The 17,296-nt window shown below is 51.6% G+C and overlaps 1 protein-coding gene across 6 annotated transcripts in view; it reads left to right on the forward strand.

The window, feature by feature from the left end:
- The window catches only part of MSI1 (musashi RNA binding protein 1), a 75,987-nt gene that overhangs the window by 45,509 nt on the left and 13,182 nt on the right, over positions 1 to 17,296 (forward strand). For all 6 annotated transcript variants that reach the window (XM_017814371.1, XM_017814367.1, XM_017814366.1 and 3 more), the window contains 3 exons: positions 4,578 to 4,619; positions 6,267 to 6,359; positions 16,086 to 16,134. In XM_017814371.1, the coding sequence (XP_017669860.1) occupies positions 4,578 to 4,619; positions 6,267 to 6,359; positions 16,086 to 16,134 (184 nt within the window). The remainder of the gene's footprint in view (positions 1 to 4,577; positions 4,620 to 6,266; positions 6,360 to 16,085; positions 16,135 to 17,296) is intronic.

Below are 17,296 nucleotides of genomic sequence, written 5' to 3' on the forward strand. Positions count from 1 at the left end.
TGAGCTGCCGCCCAAGCACCGGGCTCGCCGTTGACCCGGGGCTGATTCCTGGTGTAGATCTGTGGATCCTGGTGATGGTTTTCTTCCTGCCCATCGGTTGTAAGGCCCCTCTGGTGGAGTGACCGTGGCCCTCTCGGAACTGGGACACCTGAATGCGTTTGAGGCAAGGATTTGCCCCGGGGAACGGATGCGGCTGCGTTTGGGGAGAGGGAAGCCGCCCTTTTGCTCCGTGTGCTGCCGAGCACTGCTCCCTCCCCAGGGGTGCTGTTCCCCAGCACCCAGGCCCTGCTTCCCCGGCCATGGTGGCGTGTGCATCCCCCCTTGGCAGAGGGCCCTCGTGCTGTGCATGCACCCCAGAGACTCTCCTGTGGTTTCCCCAGGCGAAGTTTTTGTAACGGTCATGGAGGTTCAGGACTTTATTGTCTCCGAGTGTGGCCAGTGCCCGCCCATGTGGGCCACCACCGGCCTCTTGGAGCGCCTGCCTGCGGCTCCAGCCCTCGCTCTGCAAGTGGGGTCTGATGAGAAGCCTGGCTGGGCCAGCAGAAAGGTTTTGGTGGCTCCCTGGGCTAGTGGAGTATCGTGGTGGGTCCTGCCTTGTGAATCTGTGGTGTTTGGGAGATGTGCAAGCTGTTTGGAGGGGTGGGGGTGAGGTGTCTGAGTGGGAGGTCCCTTCTCTTTAGTTTTAGTGACTTGCCCTCCCCTGAATTCCTTTTCCTTATTGCTGCCCTGGGGTGAAGGTGAGGGTAGGGATGGGGGGCGGTGGGGGCTGTGATGGGCTGGCACGGTGAGGGGAGATGTTCTGGCTCTGGGCATGGGCTGCCGAGGAGTCCAAATGCACAACTTTATTTCCTGCAGCGCGTGGCTCAGGCGTTCTAGCCTTTATCTTGGCAGAGGGAGAGGGCGGGAGAGCGAGACCCTCTTTCTTAGGGTTTACAGCATGAGTTGCAGTGAGATTTATGTCTGTTCCTGTTTAACTGCCTGGATCGCTCCCTTTGATGTGCACAGGTCCTTCCTCCCCACGGGAGCTCCCGGTTAAACCTACCCCAGCCTTCCTGGCTGAGGCTGGGTCCCCAGGACTCCCAGCCCTCTTCCTTTCAGTAGTGATATAAAGTGAGTTTTGCTTTATGGGAAGATTACAGTAAAGTCTTTTGAGGAGGGCCCAGGGCTTTCTTTTTTTCTCTTTTTTTTTTTTTTTTTACTAGCCTGTGTAAACACAGTGTCTGCTCAGCTAGTCCTGTCGTGAGTCTGTGGGCATAGACCCATCTTGGAAAGGCCAGTGATGGATGCCTGTTGTAGCACTCACCCTGAGAGTGTTTTGGGGCTAGGAGTGAGGTGAAACACACTGTCTCCATTTTTCTTCCTGAACCACTACTGCTGCCTGTGTGAAGCCACTCTGCAGGCCACGGTGTGGCCAACGAGGGTGTGGAGAGATGGGCAAGGCAGGGCAGGGGCGGACGGTGGGCTCTGCAGGAGAACAGAAGGGCCTCATGGCGCAGGGCGCGTGGGGACCGGCCAGCCATTGAAATTCCCTGCTGCATCTGCTCCGCTCGGCCCGCCGGCGCGGCATGGAGAGTGGGGGCAATTTTACCAAGGCCTTCCTTTGTTAGGAACTTTGATCCTCTTCCCCCTTCCTTCTTAATTTTGTTTAGCGTGGTTTTCAGCTGTGTCAGATGTTTTGGGGAGTTTTGGCTCACAAGAGGTTGGTCTTGTGGTAGTGCATGAAGCCTCCATATGCCTTTTCCCTGCTGAGCTGAAAGACACTGCCATGAGTCGTGGGTTAAATGACAGAAACTCATCTGAATCTTAATTTAGAGTTTTATGAAACTTTTCAGGAAAAGGCTGTCCTGTAAGGACAGCCTTCTCTTGAGGCTTGGTGTCTTCTGGCAAGCAGCATTTGATAGACAGTGTCTGCTCAACTTGTTGCTTCATTGTTTTGTGATTCTTCCTACCCTGGAAAGGGTGGTTGGCCTGATTCTTCGGGAAAACCTTGTCCTTTTCAGACTCCTCTTTGTCTGTAAGCTAGATAGGAGCAGGCTACAGGGTTATTTTTGAAAATACTTGGTATGAGAATTGGCTTTACAGTCTCAAGGTGAAAGATTTGCGTGACTTTGTAAAGCTGCAGCTCGCTGCTGCCTTGAACTGCTTCTTTACAAGCTCTGGGAAGAGCACTTGGCAGTGCTGGGTCTCCCCGTCGTTTCTTTGTTGCCGTTGCTGAGTTTTTGCTGGGTTTGTCTTTTGTGGTGGAGGGAACAATTCGCAGCTCCCAGACAGCGCAGACCCGCGGGGCAGAGGTAGTGGTGGAGGTGTGATGAACGAAGAAACCCAGTCCTGAGGTCTCCTGGGTCCTTCCCAGCCCTCCCCATGCTTTTGGACACTGATACCAGCTGGGTTAACACAGGAGTTATGTGACCTGAGCTATGAAATGGTGCTACACATGACCTGAAGAGCTGTACTGAGGACCTGGCTGGCCTGCTGGTACACCTGTGACATCAGTGGTATTCCTCATCCCCAAAGCCTTGTGGGGTGAAGGGGAAGTGGCTTGAGCTCAGGTGACTTCCACTCAGTGCAGCCTGATCTGGGGTTTTGTTTTTTTGGATACAATCTGAGCAGTTCTGAATGCTCTTACTCTTAGCAGATTTCTATCTAGGTTTGTAAAAAGGATCCATTACGTCAGTGGGTGACACTGAAACACAACTCCTCCAGAGCTATTTGTTTTAACACTAGAAATGAGGGAATAAGGTACCAGTGCTTTTGCTTTAATTAGGAAGGGCTCGAGCCACCAAGGAGCAGTCCAGTTTGAGTAACTTGAATCCAGCACTGAACCCGCTCCCCTCCGCATGTTCCCAGGGCTGCGCCCGCAGTCGGGCACCCCGGCCTCCCTCTACCTGCAACAATAGCTGGTTGTGCAGAAGAATTTGTGAAATGACTGCCTGCTCCCTCCAGCCAGGAGGACACGTTATCTCTGCCCAGTTGATCACACTCAGGGTAATGAGAAAATGAGGCTGAGCTTAGCATTGCTGAGTATGAAAGCATCTTATTGGCAGGAGCTGAATGACACTGGCTGAGAAGTAAAAGACAGTAGATTATTGTTTTTGCTTATTATCTGCCATCAACCTCCTGGTCTCCTGCCGTCCCCTGTCCTCAGAATTCGCTGTGGGTGTCTGCACTAGCCAGGAAGCAGTGGGGGGGTGTGTTGTGTGCGGGGAGGGGAGGGCAGGGACTGGACGGTTCCGATGCCCCAGGGAGGCACCAGAGGGTTTGCTAATCTGCTGGCGCTTGGAGCTTGGGGAGGGAGGTTTATTTTTGAGTTTATTTGTGCTCTTCACTTTTGCCTCTGTTTACCTACGTGCTGAGTTTATTTATGTTGTAAGCTGTGAGTCAGGATGGAGGTGGGGAAGGCAGGGAGAGAAGCTGGTGGAAGGGCACAGGGGGGCCAAGCTCCGGGGCTGTGTGACAAGTGAAAGGATGCGGGACGGGAGGGCAGCCAGGCTGGAAAGCTGAACAAAGCAGTGAGAGGAGCTGGAGAAACACAGCTTCCTTTTGGGCTGTTGGAGCTGCCGGGCTGATGGGACAATGCTCCAGGCTGCCCTCCCAGCTGCAGCCTGTCCAAGTGCAGGGATGAGCCAGACCTGCCTTTAGTACAGGTCTTTGTAAGCTGATTTGTAGGTCTGGATCATCCCCGATGTGATGTAACTTTTCAGGAGTTGCTGTAAAAATAGGCTATAAAGAAAGAGGTGGTGGCTGAGGAGGAGAGGAGGCTTTGTGGGTGTTTGGCTTGCAGCTGCATTAGTGTTGTCCCAGCTTTTGTGGTGGTGCTGGTGGAGGTGTGAGGCCAATGCAGGCATGGGCTCATCCGTGCTGAGCCCAGCAGAACGCGCGGCACCTGGATGGCGGAGCGGGGCCGGCAGCTCCGGCCAGCAGCAGGTTTACAGGGAAGCTGAACAGGCACAATGGAGGCTCAGCCCGCGGAGGGAGGGAGGGAGGCATCGCGGCTTTGTGTGCGGCGCAGCCTGGGGAGAGGGGCAGCACGTTCCCCGCGGCCGCGGCCTCTGCAGCCGGGGCTCCTCGGGTTAATTCGTGCCATCCTGTCTGCTCTTGTACGGCTTCGCCCTGTGTTTGAAGGGACGAAATGTTGGGCTATTTGTGCACTGCTTCTTCTCTGTCCTGTTACCCAGATGAACTCTGTACTTGTAGGCAAGGTGAAGGGTAAGAGCAAAAAGGCAAAAGAAAGCACTTTTACCATGAGGCTGGTGATGCAGGGCACCCAGGGGCAGGCCGAGTGGGAGGGTGCAGCCCAGCCTGTTAATCCCAGCATGTGATGGGCTCTCAGTGCGTCTGGCCAGCGCTCAGCCAGAGATGGACCGCTGCATGCTGGGACTTGTAGTCTCCCTGGCCTACACCTTAGCAAGAGGGAAAGATGTCTGCAGCCAGCTCAATTTTATGCACCTCAGGTAGATTCCTTGGGTTTTTAGCAAGGTGCCACGTGGGCAGAGACAGCCGTGCACATGGAGGAAACCCTGTGCCTGTAAATAGGCAGGAAAAGCATGTTCACCTGTTCTTCCCCACATCTCTTTCAGATTGACCCGAAGGTAGCGTTCCCCCGCCGAGCACAGCCCAAGGTAAGCACTGCAGGCAGCCCTTGCACCGCAGAGGGTGAGATTTGTGGTGGCGAATCTTGTCCCTCTGTGCAAGGCTGTCAGTGCACACAACAGAGTCACTCACTGGGGTTTGCTCAGGACTCTCCTGGAGCACAGTCCTGGGGGTTTGCGTGGCACTGGAGGAACCAGGAGGCCCCTCGGTTGTACTTTAGGATGCACTAGTTAAAGCTGGTGGATTATATGCTGCCCAGGGTGAACTTAGTCCTTCCAAGGTTGCTGAAAGTGTTTGCACGTTCCAGGCCTTAGGAGATACAGAACAGTTCCATGCTGTGCTGGGATACAGGTTGGAAGAGTGCCGTGTGTGTGCACCTGTGGGTATGAATAGGTGTATGGCAGGGAAGGGGAGAAGGATTCGCTTTGTGAAATGCCCTTGTGTGCTTCAGCACTGGAAGAGTCAGAAGGAGTTTGGTGTTGGACCTTATCTATAGGAGGCTCTGGCATTGAAATGTGCAGTGGCAGGAACTTTTTCCAGGTGTGCAGCTAGAAACTTTTAACTGAGGAGCCAGCAGCAGGCCTTCAGACTTTGGGTCTTCCTTTAACTTGGCTCTTGGATGTGAGCTTTGAAGTTTAGGGTCTCTATTCCAAGTGCTGTCATGAGTGAAAGAGCTGGGGAGAAGCTGTGTCAAGAAGCAGGGAGGGAAAAGGAGACTGGCACTGGGAGGGGAGTAAGGGGTTCAGGCACTGAGAACAATTGGTGAGCAGGTATCCTGAGTAACTGGAGCCAGGAAGCACATGGTAGGAATTGGGTTAATTCCATTAAGCAGTTTGGTGACAGAAGGTGCTTTAGTGTTAGAACGGGCTGCTCTCCAAGCCAGGGAATTGCTGCGGATTAGCCCTATGCTCCTTGGGGTAATTAGGACCATGTGTTCCTCTGAGAGCAGGGGTGTAGCCAAGCAGCTAAGGGGAGGATGCAGCTGGAGAGCCAGTTCAAAGGATGTCGGTGTGCCTCAGCCTGGCAGCCATGGCCCCTCTCAGGGTAGTTAGTTTTCTTCCTTGTCCCAGCTGCATCTGTGGCAAGTGACAGAGGGATCTTCCCTTTGCCTTCTTGCAGAGGCAAAAGACATTTAACTGGGAGTTGACTGGGCTCCACTTAAGTGTCTGGGGAATGGGTGTGAAATGAGGCTTGTTCCATTCAGGACTGGATGCTGTGCAATCTGTGGGCTGGAAGGGTAGAGGCTGGAGAGCCTACCTGTGCTGGCAGGCCTCCTGTCTGGGGGCAGAGTAGGCACCTCTGGGGTCACCTGGAGCAAGGTGGCTGTGCAAAGTGGCAAGGCTGGGGAGGGGACAGCTGTGCCCCATGCATTTGGGTGCTGTCACAGTGCCAAGGGAGCGGTGGCGGGTTAGTGAGGGGAGAGGCTGGTAACGTGCTGCCTGATGAGGAGGTGGTGGCTGGGTGCTGGCATGTAGGATGGAGTGGTGTGAGCATCAGTCTGCTGTGGGACAGATTTGCCAGTTGTGTTTGGCCAGAGGGCGTTGAGAAGGGGGAAGCTCAGCTGCAGCAAAAGAACGGGTGCTTCCCGGCAGCGGAGGGGAGTTAGTGGCCTTTGGAGTCTCGTTCTCTGCTCGCTCTGGGTTTATTTGGTGAATTCCTGTCCTTCCCTTTTCCAGATGGTGACCCGAACGAAGAAGATATTTGTGGGTGGTCTGTCTGTGAACACTACTGTGGAGGATGTGAAACAATATTTCGAGCAGTTCGGGAAGGTAAGTCTCTTGAGTGGTGTTGGATCAAAGCTGTTCTTTCTGGGGCAAAAGGAGTTTTCTGAACTTCTGTGGGGGCGGGATTAGGAGCTTGTGAGTCTTTTACAAGGGTTAAGTAGATTGAAGGTCAGTTACAGACGTGGCTGGCTGTAATGTCCTTGTAGGGGCTACAGCCAGTGACTCCTGCCCTGTGGTGATTTGAAACAGAGTTTCTGCTTGTTCCCAGAGTTGCTGGTACCTCGGCTGAGGGGAATGGTTTTCCAGTTTTCCCTATCCAGAAGCCTCTTGTGGCTCACAGATTTGCAGATTGTTGAAACACTGGAGGAAAGTTTGTAGACACTCCTAACAGTGTGGCTGCAGCATCGAACCTCTGATTTTGGCCAGTTTCTTGTGATTGGTATTTCGATAATCCTTTATTAAAAATAAGCCTTTTGGTCCTGAAACTACTTCTGCTGAGTCTTGGGCAAGTGGTGGTATGAGTTTTGGATATTTAAAGAAAGCTTGGCACTCTGATCTGGCTCTTCTGTGGCAGGTGGTGGCTCAGGGAAGGGTGGGCTTCTGTGGCTGGAAGTCACTTGTGCCGTGGTCCATGACATCCAGGTGTGCAAACTGTGAGCCTGGATCAAATCAGAGGAAGGGGGCTTAGTCTTGGCCTTTCAGCTGCATCAGGAGGTTGTCAGCATCCTCAGGAGTGATCTCAACAGTATTAGACTGAAGGATTCCAATATTTTTAATGGGATTAGGAACTGAAGGGGATGATTGTACCCAAGTGCCCAATGCGGTCACCTCTGTGGCAGGACCACTGCAACTGTTTCACTGTTGTTTGGTGGTGTTGTGCGGGGATTTGCTCTTTGGGGCAGGCAGTGTTGGATTCTGTATCTGTTGGGACCTTCCTGCCCAGCTGGGGGGAAAACACAGTTTGGTGGGCAGTAACATGGCTAGAACGCTGCTGACACCATCATGGATATGGAGGGAAGTACCACAGGAACTGCAGTGTGTGGGCATAAAGGCTTTGGTGTTAATTTAATTTTCTTTTGAAAGATCCTGCAAAAGGGTGATGTTATGTTAAGGCCCATTAATTGGTGAAAGGAAGGGGAGTTTTGTAACCAATTTTGCCATATTGTTGAAATTTTTGGGCAGAAAGTTTGGGAGAAGTATTTGCTCAGAACCTTTGTTCAGCTTCTGAAGTCAAATCTCCATGTCCTGGTGTACAGAGTGGCACTCTGTATTTCTGTTCGGTCCTAAGAGAAAGTGGTCAGATGTCCCCTGTTTGCCAGTTGTTAGCTCTGTGTGGTTTAATTTTCCATTAGAAATAAACAAACTCTATTGCGTCCCCAAGGGGTTTTACATGGTGTCATTGAAGGTGCCACCACTAAAGGTGGTCTGGTGTCTACGTACCTGAAGGTTGTTTGACTTGCAAGTTCTCCTGCCCTGGTGATGGATGTATTTGATAGGACAACAAAATGTCTTGGGCACATTTTTAACCTCACTGTGTCCCTGTTAATTTGAAGCAGAAGCATATCATGCGGCACTCGGTTCGCAGGCAGTTAGAGCTGCTCTGCTCTGAGCAGTCCTTCCCAGTTCTTTTGGGGTGTTGTGCTGTTACGTTCCTCTTGTTTAATGGTCATGTGCTGAGAGGTGTCCTGACATCAGAGACTGGCAAGAACGGGTTGTGTCAGATTGTTTTCTGGACTGGGCAGAAGGGAGAGCTCTGCATAGCTCGGTGCGATTCGTACCAGCATCCCGGAAACATCCTGTGCTCCCAGTGTGCACGGGGCCGGTGCAGCTGGACTCCTGGCTCAGGGGAGTTTCCGTGGGGAGAGGTCAGGGGCTGGGCAGATCGACTTGAAGTTTTTGGGGCAGTTTTCTGACTCATCTGTTCACTTCAGCTGAGAGACTCCTCAGAGCTCCTGTGTAAAGCATCAGTTCTGGCCTGGAACCATCTTCCAGAATAAGCCTCAAATAATTCACCCAAGGCCAGGAGAACTGTTTCCTGAGATTCTCTCCAGTAGATAGCTTGGTATGGCTGAGGGGCAGGATCAGTGGGAAAGTGTGTTTCAGAGGAAAGCCTCTGTGGCCTTCAGCTCTGGGATTCTGAGCTCTGAATGTGCTCTGATGGTTTGTAGGGCTAAGAAAGGCCTGTTGTGTTCAGCTTCAGATGTGACTCATGGAGAATGTGATTTTGATACACAGGCTCTGTTGGTGGCTGTTTCGGGCCTTCCAGGTTTCAGAAGTCTCCCAGGATCCCTTCTTTAGAGGTGCTCTGGGCACCTGACTCTGTGGTTTTCATCTCAATTTATGGCATCTTTAAGTGAGAGGTGCTGAAGTTTCAGTCGTGTTATCCTCATCTTAGAAAATATTTTTTCAGACAGACTTTCCAAGTCATTTAGGTCCAGTATTACTTCTGGAGTTGGATTGGGACTGTGTGAAAAAGAATCGTTAAGGATGTCCTTTTAAAGCATTTCCTTGGAGGACTTACCCTCTGAGGAAAGGGCTTTGTAACTGTTCACTCTTCTTCCAAGTGGCCCCACAGTTTTCTAGGACCTGGCAGGAGAAGAACTGTTCTTCTTTCCTCCTAGCTGTCCAGGAGAGGCATGGGAACACTTAGGCTCAAGAGAGGAGAGAGCAGGGAGCACCAAGTTATCCTGTCTTGATTCCTCAAGCTCAAGGTACCAGGTTCCCGGGGGTAATTTTTAGTCAATCTTGGAGAATCCAGTGGGAAGCTCAGTTTGGGTCTCAGCTTCAGGGAGAGATCATCCTCTGCTTCTGAGGGCAGGGGAGCAGGGGAGTCCAGGCTGCTGAATAGGTTTTGCATGAAGGTTATCTTCTAGGTAACCCTCAGGCCACAAGCCTAAGTGCGTGTTAGATTTGCCACCACTTAAGGCCTTTAAATTAGATAGATGCCTTTGAAAAATACGTTTTAGCCCAGACAGAAAGCATGCACATGCTGAAGGAATTATAGGAGGAAGTGCTATGGCCTGCAGAACAGATGAGGTCAAATTAGATTATCATAATGTTCTCTCCAGTCCAAATCCGTGAACTGCAGCTCTCAAGTCTACCAAGGTAGCTCATGTTGGTGCATCTTGGGTCAGAAGCAACACACCTCATGTGTCCATTAGCAGGAAAAAAAATGGGGATTTAGTTGGGCTGCAGAGGAAATGGTTTTCTGGTTCATAAAACAAAATTCCCAAGTCTGACTTTTCTATTTTGGCATTTCCGCTCGCTCTCCTATTTTTGTTTTGTTTTGTTTTCTTTTCTTGCTGTCTCTAAAACCTTCTCTCAGCTTTGTAAAATGGAAGTGGCAAAAGAAAGATGGAAATGTGTGAAGAAGAAATCCATGAGTATTACTTAGGGATAAAGGAAGAAAGGCTGGCACCCCAATTCTTCATATCAAAATACTTGGTTTTAACAGGCACAAAAGGTGAAGCTTCAAAGAGGATCCCAAATACAGTGTGAGCTTCTCTGCTTCAAAGAGGGATCACTTCATTTTTTTTTCTCTTCCAAAACTGTGACTAAAAAATATGGGCTGCTGTTTTCCTGAAGGAGAAAATACAAAGGTTTTTTGTTTTTTTTTTTAATACAGTGAGAGAGACTGAGAAGGGATCTCAAGCTGGCTGTGGTTTGTCAGGTGCAGCTGCTGGGGCTTTGTACGTAGTGGGATCTCTAGGAAACACTTCTCTGGTTCCAAAACTCAAATCTCTCTGAGATGCAAGCTCAGGCCACGCACATGCTTTCTAAAGGAGATTATTTTTTCAACTGTAGGACAGAAGTCCTGGAAAGACTTCCATTCACAGCATGTGTAGCTAAGTGTCTTGGCTTAAGTTGGATGGTGTTGGAGATCTCTAGACAGCACAAGGAAGTATTTCAACAGCCTCTCTAGATTCAGGCTACCACCCTCACTGAAACCTGAAACAGAAAGAGAGGAGGAAGGTACCTTGCACTACCACCTCAGGCACAGCTAGTCCTCTGTCTAGTTCAACATGTATGAGAATGCCAGAGGAGTTCAAGTCACAGCTTCCTCCTTTTCTACTTCAACCTGTGTGAACATGTTCTGTATTATTTTTGGGGAGGAAAAGGGGTTGTCCGTCGGAGTAATTTCTTGGGCCGTTGGGTCTCTGATCTTGTAAACAAGGTTATTTGTGTCAAATCAAAACTGAAAGAATGCAGATCATCTTTCTATTTCAAGAGTTGATGTGATGAAGTTTTGTGGTAGAGAAAGTCATATAAATTTCAAGATAGGAGGAGGCTAAGAACAAATAAGGTCTTTTGTCATGGAACTTATCTATACTGTGAAATCTTTGCTGCAGGATGTTGTTGCTAAAATTTGCATAGGCTCCAAAATGATTGGGCAGATTCCTGGAAGGTTTTTAAATACACAGACACCCCTTTGATTTCAGGAAATGCCGGGATCACAAATAGCTTGGAAGATGATGGAGTATTCTGGGGTCCATGGTAATATCTTTGCTTTGTCTTTATGTTATTCCAAAGTCTTCTGTAGCTGGTTGATATCTTGGGAGCTGCTGGGCAAGGCAGAGCCCTGCTCTAACTTGGTGAAGCCAGTCTTTTGTTTGTCATTAGAAGAGAAGTTGATCCTTCCAGAAACTAGAAGTTCAGAGGTCCTGGAAGAAACAGGGGTCTGGACCCAAATCAGGTGTTTGAACTCACAGTTTTGTTGTGTGCTTTTGCATTTCGTGAAGCAGCAGTGCAGGAAATAACATTCACAATGACGTCTTTGCATGACTCACTAATCAGTTGTGGCACCAAGGGTGCTTGGAAAGCGCTTCAACCCAATCTGCATCTCCTTGGGCCTGCAGGTGATCTGCGTATGTGGATGAGTCGGTCGTGAGGGCTCAGCCTCTCTGTGAGGCAGCTCGTGCCCAGAGAGAGATCTGCTCTCTAAAAATACCCTGGAAGCAAACAAGAAAAAAGATCTGCTGAGGTCTGAGGAGGGTTATGACCTTTAGGCTGCCATCTAATACTGTGTCCAAATTCTGGACCCTTTGCCTGAGAGGTTCTGAGAAATCACTCTGGTACTGTCCCGACAAGAGAAAACCACAGTATCCAAGGGTCTGAATTTGATGAGGGTTTGTGTGTCTGTCACAAATACATATTCATGTGCACATGCCAGAAGAATGGTGTGGTTCACTTGGGTATGTGAAATGAGTTTCCCGGCTGACTAATGGGAGAACCTTCAGATACTGATGGGGAATGTCTGTAATGGAAGACTTGTTTCTGTGCTTATGGTGGACATGATTTCCCTCACTTTGGATCGGGAGAATGTTAATTAATTAATCCTTAATCTGCCGCTCTCTGGAAATTTCAGGGATCAAAGCTACTTGTCAACCTGCTGTGGATTTCCAAACTGGATTTTGGATTTTCTTCCACAGATCAGAGGGCAATTTATGCAAATTCTCACGCATAACATGGTTGCAGTGAACAGATGGGGAGGGGAGGAGAAGGGGAATCTGATCACCTCTCTTGCGGCAGGAGGCAGTTTGGCCTGTGGTAACAATGCCCCTGGAACAAAGGGTTCTCTGTGCTCCGCATCTGGTAGGCACATAGCCAAAAACACTGTAGCAGCAATGGTCATTTGGGTCTTCTGGGGTTCATCTGATATTTACCAGGTGCCCCTGTGGGAGTGGGCAGGAACACCTGGACAGGCTGTGCTGCTCACCTGTGGCATACGGAGCAGTCTCTGTTCCCTTGGACGAGTCTCATTCCCAGAGTTTTGAGAGCGGGTCTGCAGAGTGGGGTGAGGAGGGTCCTCGTGGTGCCGTGTGGGTGCAGCAGACCTGCTCCCTGGATCCAGGCTCTGTGTCCATGCATCCTTCTCCCTGGAATCAGCCTGGCAGCTGGGAGAACCTTGCAGAGTTGCTAATGCCCCCTCTTGACAGGATGGGCAAGTGGTTTCTACATAGTTTATTTTATGTTTCTAGGTAGTTTGGTTTTTATTTTCCATATTGAAGCTGTGTCAGCAGTTATTATTCTTCTGCCTGACTTTTCTACAAATATGTTGTCGTGGTTCCTTCTAGGACCAGCCCAGCCATTTTTGTTTGCTGTTCAGGTGGAAGGTGCCCATCTTTTCAAACGCTTTGCTTGAATATTTTCAACTTTCAAGATCTACCCTTTTGAAAGTGCATCCAACATTTCTCATAGAACTTGTGTTGGAAAATATTATTTTCTTACATCTGCATGAGACTCCCATTTGCTTCCTCTTTGCAGATACCTGGGACTGAAACAGGAAGATTGAAAGATATTAGAATGGGATTAAACCTTTAAAAAAACCCCAGGCCTTTTGGCTAAGGCTGGATGGATCATTTACCATTATGGCATCTTTAAGTGAGAGGTGCTGAAGTTTCAGTCGTGTTATCCTCATCTTAGAAAATATTTTTTCGGACAGACTTTCCAAGTCATTTGGGTTCAGTATTACTTCTGGAATTGGATTGGGACTGTGTGAAAAGGAATTGCTAAGGATGCCCTTTTAAAGCATTTCTTTGGAGGACTCGCCCTCTGAAGAAAGGGCTTTGTAACTCTGTTCACTCTTCTTCCAAGTGGCCCCACAGTTTTCTAGGATCTGGCAGGAGAAAAATCACTCCTCTTTCCTCCTGCTTGTCCTGGGGAGGCATGGGAACACTTAGGATCTAGAGAGGAGAGAGCAAGGAGCAAGATGTTCTCCTGTCCTGACTCCTCAGCCTCAAAGTACCAGGTTCCCAGGAGTGATCATTTACAAGAGCACACAGCGACAGGACAAGGGGGAATGGCTTCAGACTGAGAGGGAGGTTTAGATTGGAGATTAGCAGGAAATTCTTTGCTGTGAGGGTGGTGAGGCCCTGGCACAGTTTTGCCCAGAGAAGCCGTGGCTGTCTCATCCCTGGAGAAGTGTCCAAGGCCAGGTTGGGTAGGGCCTGGAGCAACCTGAGTTCCGACAGGTTGGTGACTCATGTCCAACTCCCCCGGGAATGACGACGCGCCTGTGATGGAGGTGCGGGAGGGCACCCAACGGGGGCCTCTGGCCCCCGTTGGGTGCCCTCCCGCACCTCCATCACAGGCCACGGGGCATCCAAGCGCTGCAGGGCGGCTTTGTGAGCTGCTAATCCGGGCCCCAGCTGCCATGGCGGCCGCGTTGCCATCGCGACGGCCCCGCCGGCGGCCGCCCTTTGTTGGGGCCCGGCGCGGCCCAGCCGGGAAGGGGAGAGCAGGAGGGAGGGGGGTGTGTGTATGTGGTTGTTGGTGGTGGTGGTTCACGGCCACAATAGCTGCTGGTTGTGGTTGTAGGTGTTAGGAGGGGCTTTGGTGGTGGTGGGTGCTGGATGTGGTGCCTGGGTGCGTGGTACAAGATGTATATCCCCTCCCCTCCCTGCCATGGCAAGAGGTTTCTGCTGAGACCACCCCTGGAAGGAGACGTAAAGATGCTCGTGGTGGGTTTTAATGGCAATAAAATCCCATCAGTTGTGGCCCTGGTGTTGAGCAGGGTGAGATTATTTCACATACTGTGTGTATAGACACCTAGGTGTCTGTCTGAGGTGTAGTTTATAGCAGGAAACAGCTTTCAGAGCACATGTATTACAGTAAATATGTTTTTGCAAGGGGAGCGCGTTTTTGGGGTGCCTCTTAGACGCTTGATCTCAAAAAAAATTTCTTAGGAAAAAAGCTCAGGTCATAGAATATTAGGTATTAGACAGAGGAAGGCTGCAGCTCTCTCTGCATATGGTGTGTGGTTTGGAAGGAAGTGGTTGCACATCTCCCAGCTCTTGAGTGCTCGAGCACCACGGCAGTGCCTGGCCATTGCCCAGGACGTTGCTGTGCCGTGGGTTTGTGTGGCTGTGCACTGGGCTCTGCCACTTGGAATTGCTCCTGCTTCACAGGCTCTGAGAAGAGGAGGGCAGGTCAGGCAGAGTAAGTCAGCAGCAGGACTCTGCTCATCACCACTGGGGTTTTTTTTCTTGTGCCCATCTCTCACTGTGATGGGTTTGTGTTCTCCAGCTACCTGAGCTGAAGTCTCGGGGAGGGGCACTGCCTCAGAGTGGCATTGACACAGCTTCCTCCCAGTGTTTACTGGGGAGGGGGGCAGCTCTTTTCCTAGCCATTTGGTGAACTAGGTGGAGGAATGGATTTAGATTTTAAAATGAACAAACCCAGACAATAAAACCTCTTGAACAATTTTGAAACATCAGGTTTGCCCCCAGCATGGCACAGTAATGCTGCACCACGAAGGGAAATGGTGCAGGTGCAGGAGCAAGGGGTAATGGGGAACTGGCAGCGTGATGAGCTGCCCCCAGTGCCCATCTCCTTAGCTGTGTCTTGGGAAGCTGCTGAGGAGTTGTTTCCGATCTGTCTGAAGTCTTATGTCTCCCATATCTCCAGCTTGGATGCCTGGCACATTTCTCAGGTGTTAGTTAACTTGGCTGAGGGAGGCTGAGCCAGGACAGGAAGAGTGTGAGATGAGCAGGAGCCAGGTTGTCTGTTGTCACCTGGAGTGGATGTGTTAGACAAGGCCAAGGGCATCAGATACGGTCTCTGTCTGCTTATGATGGTACTGGAAACGTTAGCAAGGGCTCCTTCCATCCCCCTGGAACTGAGGTGGAGCCAGGTGTCCCATGTTGTCCTGAGGGGCTGAGAGTAGGATCCTCTCCATTCCCTGACAGGGGCTGTGAGCTCTCCACAGGCGAAGCTCCTGGCTGCCTGTGCCAGGGTGGGGGCAGCTCTGCCCTCACCAGTGGCTGTTCTGGAGAAGGCAGCGATGCAGATGCTTCCTGGGATGAGGCAAGGGAGCAGTCCTGTGGAGTTGGGGGCGTCCAGGGCTTGCTGCCTGGGGAGCGGCTGTCTCACATGGAGGAGGAGGGCCAAGGCAGCTGCTGGCCAGAGACTGCTGCCACCTCCCCTGAGCACTTGCACGTCCAGTTTCATAATCGGATTAAGGCAGCGGTATTAGAGAGGAGGGATGGGTCAGTGGGACAGGTTTACACTGGGGCTTACACGGAGGGGATTGAAGTGTATTTTTTAACCCTGCTCGGCCTGACCCGTGGAGTGGTTTGGATGCAGCCCCGCAAGGCAGCACCCGCGGGAAGATGGGGGGAAAAGTGGCACCAGGCGGTGATGTGCTCGCCGGGGAGGAGAGAAACCCCAGGCCGGCTGGGGGATGGGATCCGGCTGCCCCTCCCCCCGGGAAGGCAGTCCTGCTCAGGCCTTGCAGTAAATTTGCTCTAATTACAGCCTCCAGCAGTGGGAAACCTCACTTAGAGGAAAGGCTCCTCTGGGGTGGGGGCAGGGGCGCTTCCCAGCTTTCCCAGGCAGGCTCTGTTGTCTGAGGCCTCCGCTTCCCCTGTCGCTGGGAGGCCCCTTATTCCTCTCCCCTCTCCAGCTTTGCTTCTCTCCCCCCCCTTTAATTCTCCTCTCCTTTGAGGCTGGGATTTGGGAACAATGCCTTCCCTGCTCCTTGCCCCCCGGCTGGAGCTGCAGGCAAACAATCGGGGTCGATTGCTGCCAGGGGCTCAGCTCGGCAGCACCTGCCCCGGGCTGGTGGGGGGACCATGCTGGTTGTGGCTCAGGGAAGTGCCTGGTGTGGTGACTCCTCTGTGTGTGCGTGTGTGTACCATGTTTCCTTACAGGGGACAGGAGGTCTCCTCTTGATCCCTTCAGGTTTGGGGAGGCCCAGGAAGCTCTGCACAGTTGTGTTGGAGAACGCTTGTGGCAGCAGCAATAATCTGATCGCAGCCCTTCTCTTTGCAGGTGGACGATGCGATGCTGATGTTCGACAAAACGACCAACCGACACCGAGGTGAGAGCAGCCTTCTGGCCTTAGGAGAGGGAACTGCAGAGGGTCTGCCTCCTGCCTGGCCTAGGGAGGGGTCGGTATCCCAGCAGCAGGGGATGCAGGTCGCAGCTGCTCTTTATCTTGCCTCCAGTCGCCCCATTCTTTTGCATCTGCATCCTTTACCAGCGGCCCTTGCAGCACAGAGGGCTTTTGTCCAGTGCGTTTCCTGTGCTGTAAACTCGCCGAGTTGCAGATATGTGAGAGGAGATGGCCCCCTCCCCTGCCCGCTCACCTCCGTGGCTCCAGCCCGCAGTGTGTGTCTTACCTTGTCCCGAGTAATCTGAGCTCCGGGAAAGCTGACACGAGAGCCTGAAGAGTGCCTGCTCCTCGCCCCTTCCTCGGCCCGGAGCCCGCTTGTGCTCCCAGGTCACCTTTTCTTACCCGAGTTCTGCTGGTGGAGTCTGGTTACAGGATGGGAGCAAGGCTGTACTATTTGTGCCATCCGGACCCAGCCCACCCATGGCCGTCCTTGCCTCCTGCCTTCCTGGTGAGTCCTCAGACCGACTACCTGGTGGCGTGGCAGGGCTCGACACTTGCATCCCACTCGGAGATTTATTGGCCACAACTTAACCTGCAAACTGCCTCTTCCCAATCAGTGCCAGTAGCAGCCCTGTGCTGGCTGCTGTCGTGTGTGTTGTTTGAAGCACTTCCAAGCACCTCTGCCCCAAGAGCAGCGAGGGAACACTCTCTGTGCCCTTCAGTTTTTTACTTTTTTCTAAAGCCATTAAATCTACTCCGACTACCAGGCCTTGGATGTTGTTCCAGCTTCATCTTAAAGGGGAAGAAGTGTTAACCCCTGTTCCTGCTGGGAGGTACCCTGGGTACCTCCCAGTCACTGGTCCAATTAAAGAGTTGTTTGGGAAGGAGCAGGGAGAGCTGCCAGCCACTGTGTTGGCAGCGAAGGGCTCAGCCCAGGGCACAGCAGGCCTAGTGAGGGCCTGATGGGGCTCAGGGCTGGTTTTGGCACCGGGGTTTTGCTCTTGAATTCCTGAGCTGCTCTGCTTCTGGGTCTTGAGGTCAATGGTGTGAAACCACCTGGGCACGGACAGACAGAGGAGTTTATGGAGAAATGTTTCTGGCAGTATGGAGAAAAGGTTCAGTTCTGGGCATTGGATCCCCATCTGCT

Source organism: Lepidothrix coronata, unplaced genomic scaffold (genome assembly GCF_001604755.1).
Source record: "Lepidothrix coronata isolate B3197 unplaced genomic scaffold, Lepidothrix_coronata-1.0 Scaffold44, whole genome shotgun sequence".
Classification (NCBI taxonomy): Eukaryota; Metazoa; Chordata; class Aves; order Passeriformes; family Pipridae; genus Lepidothrix; species Lepidothrix coronata.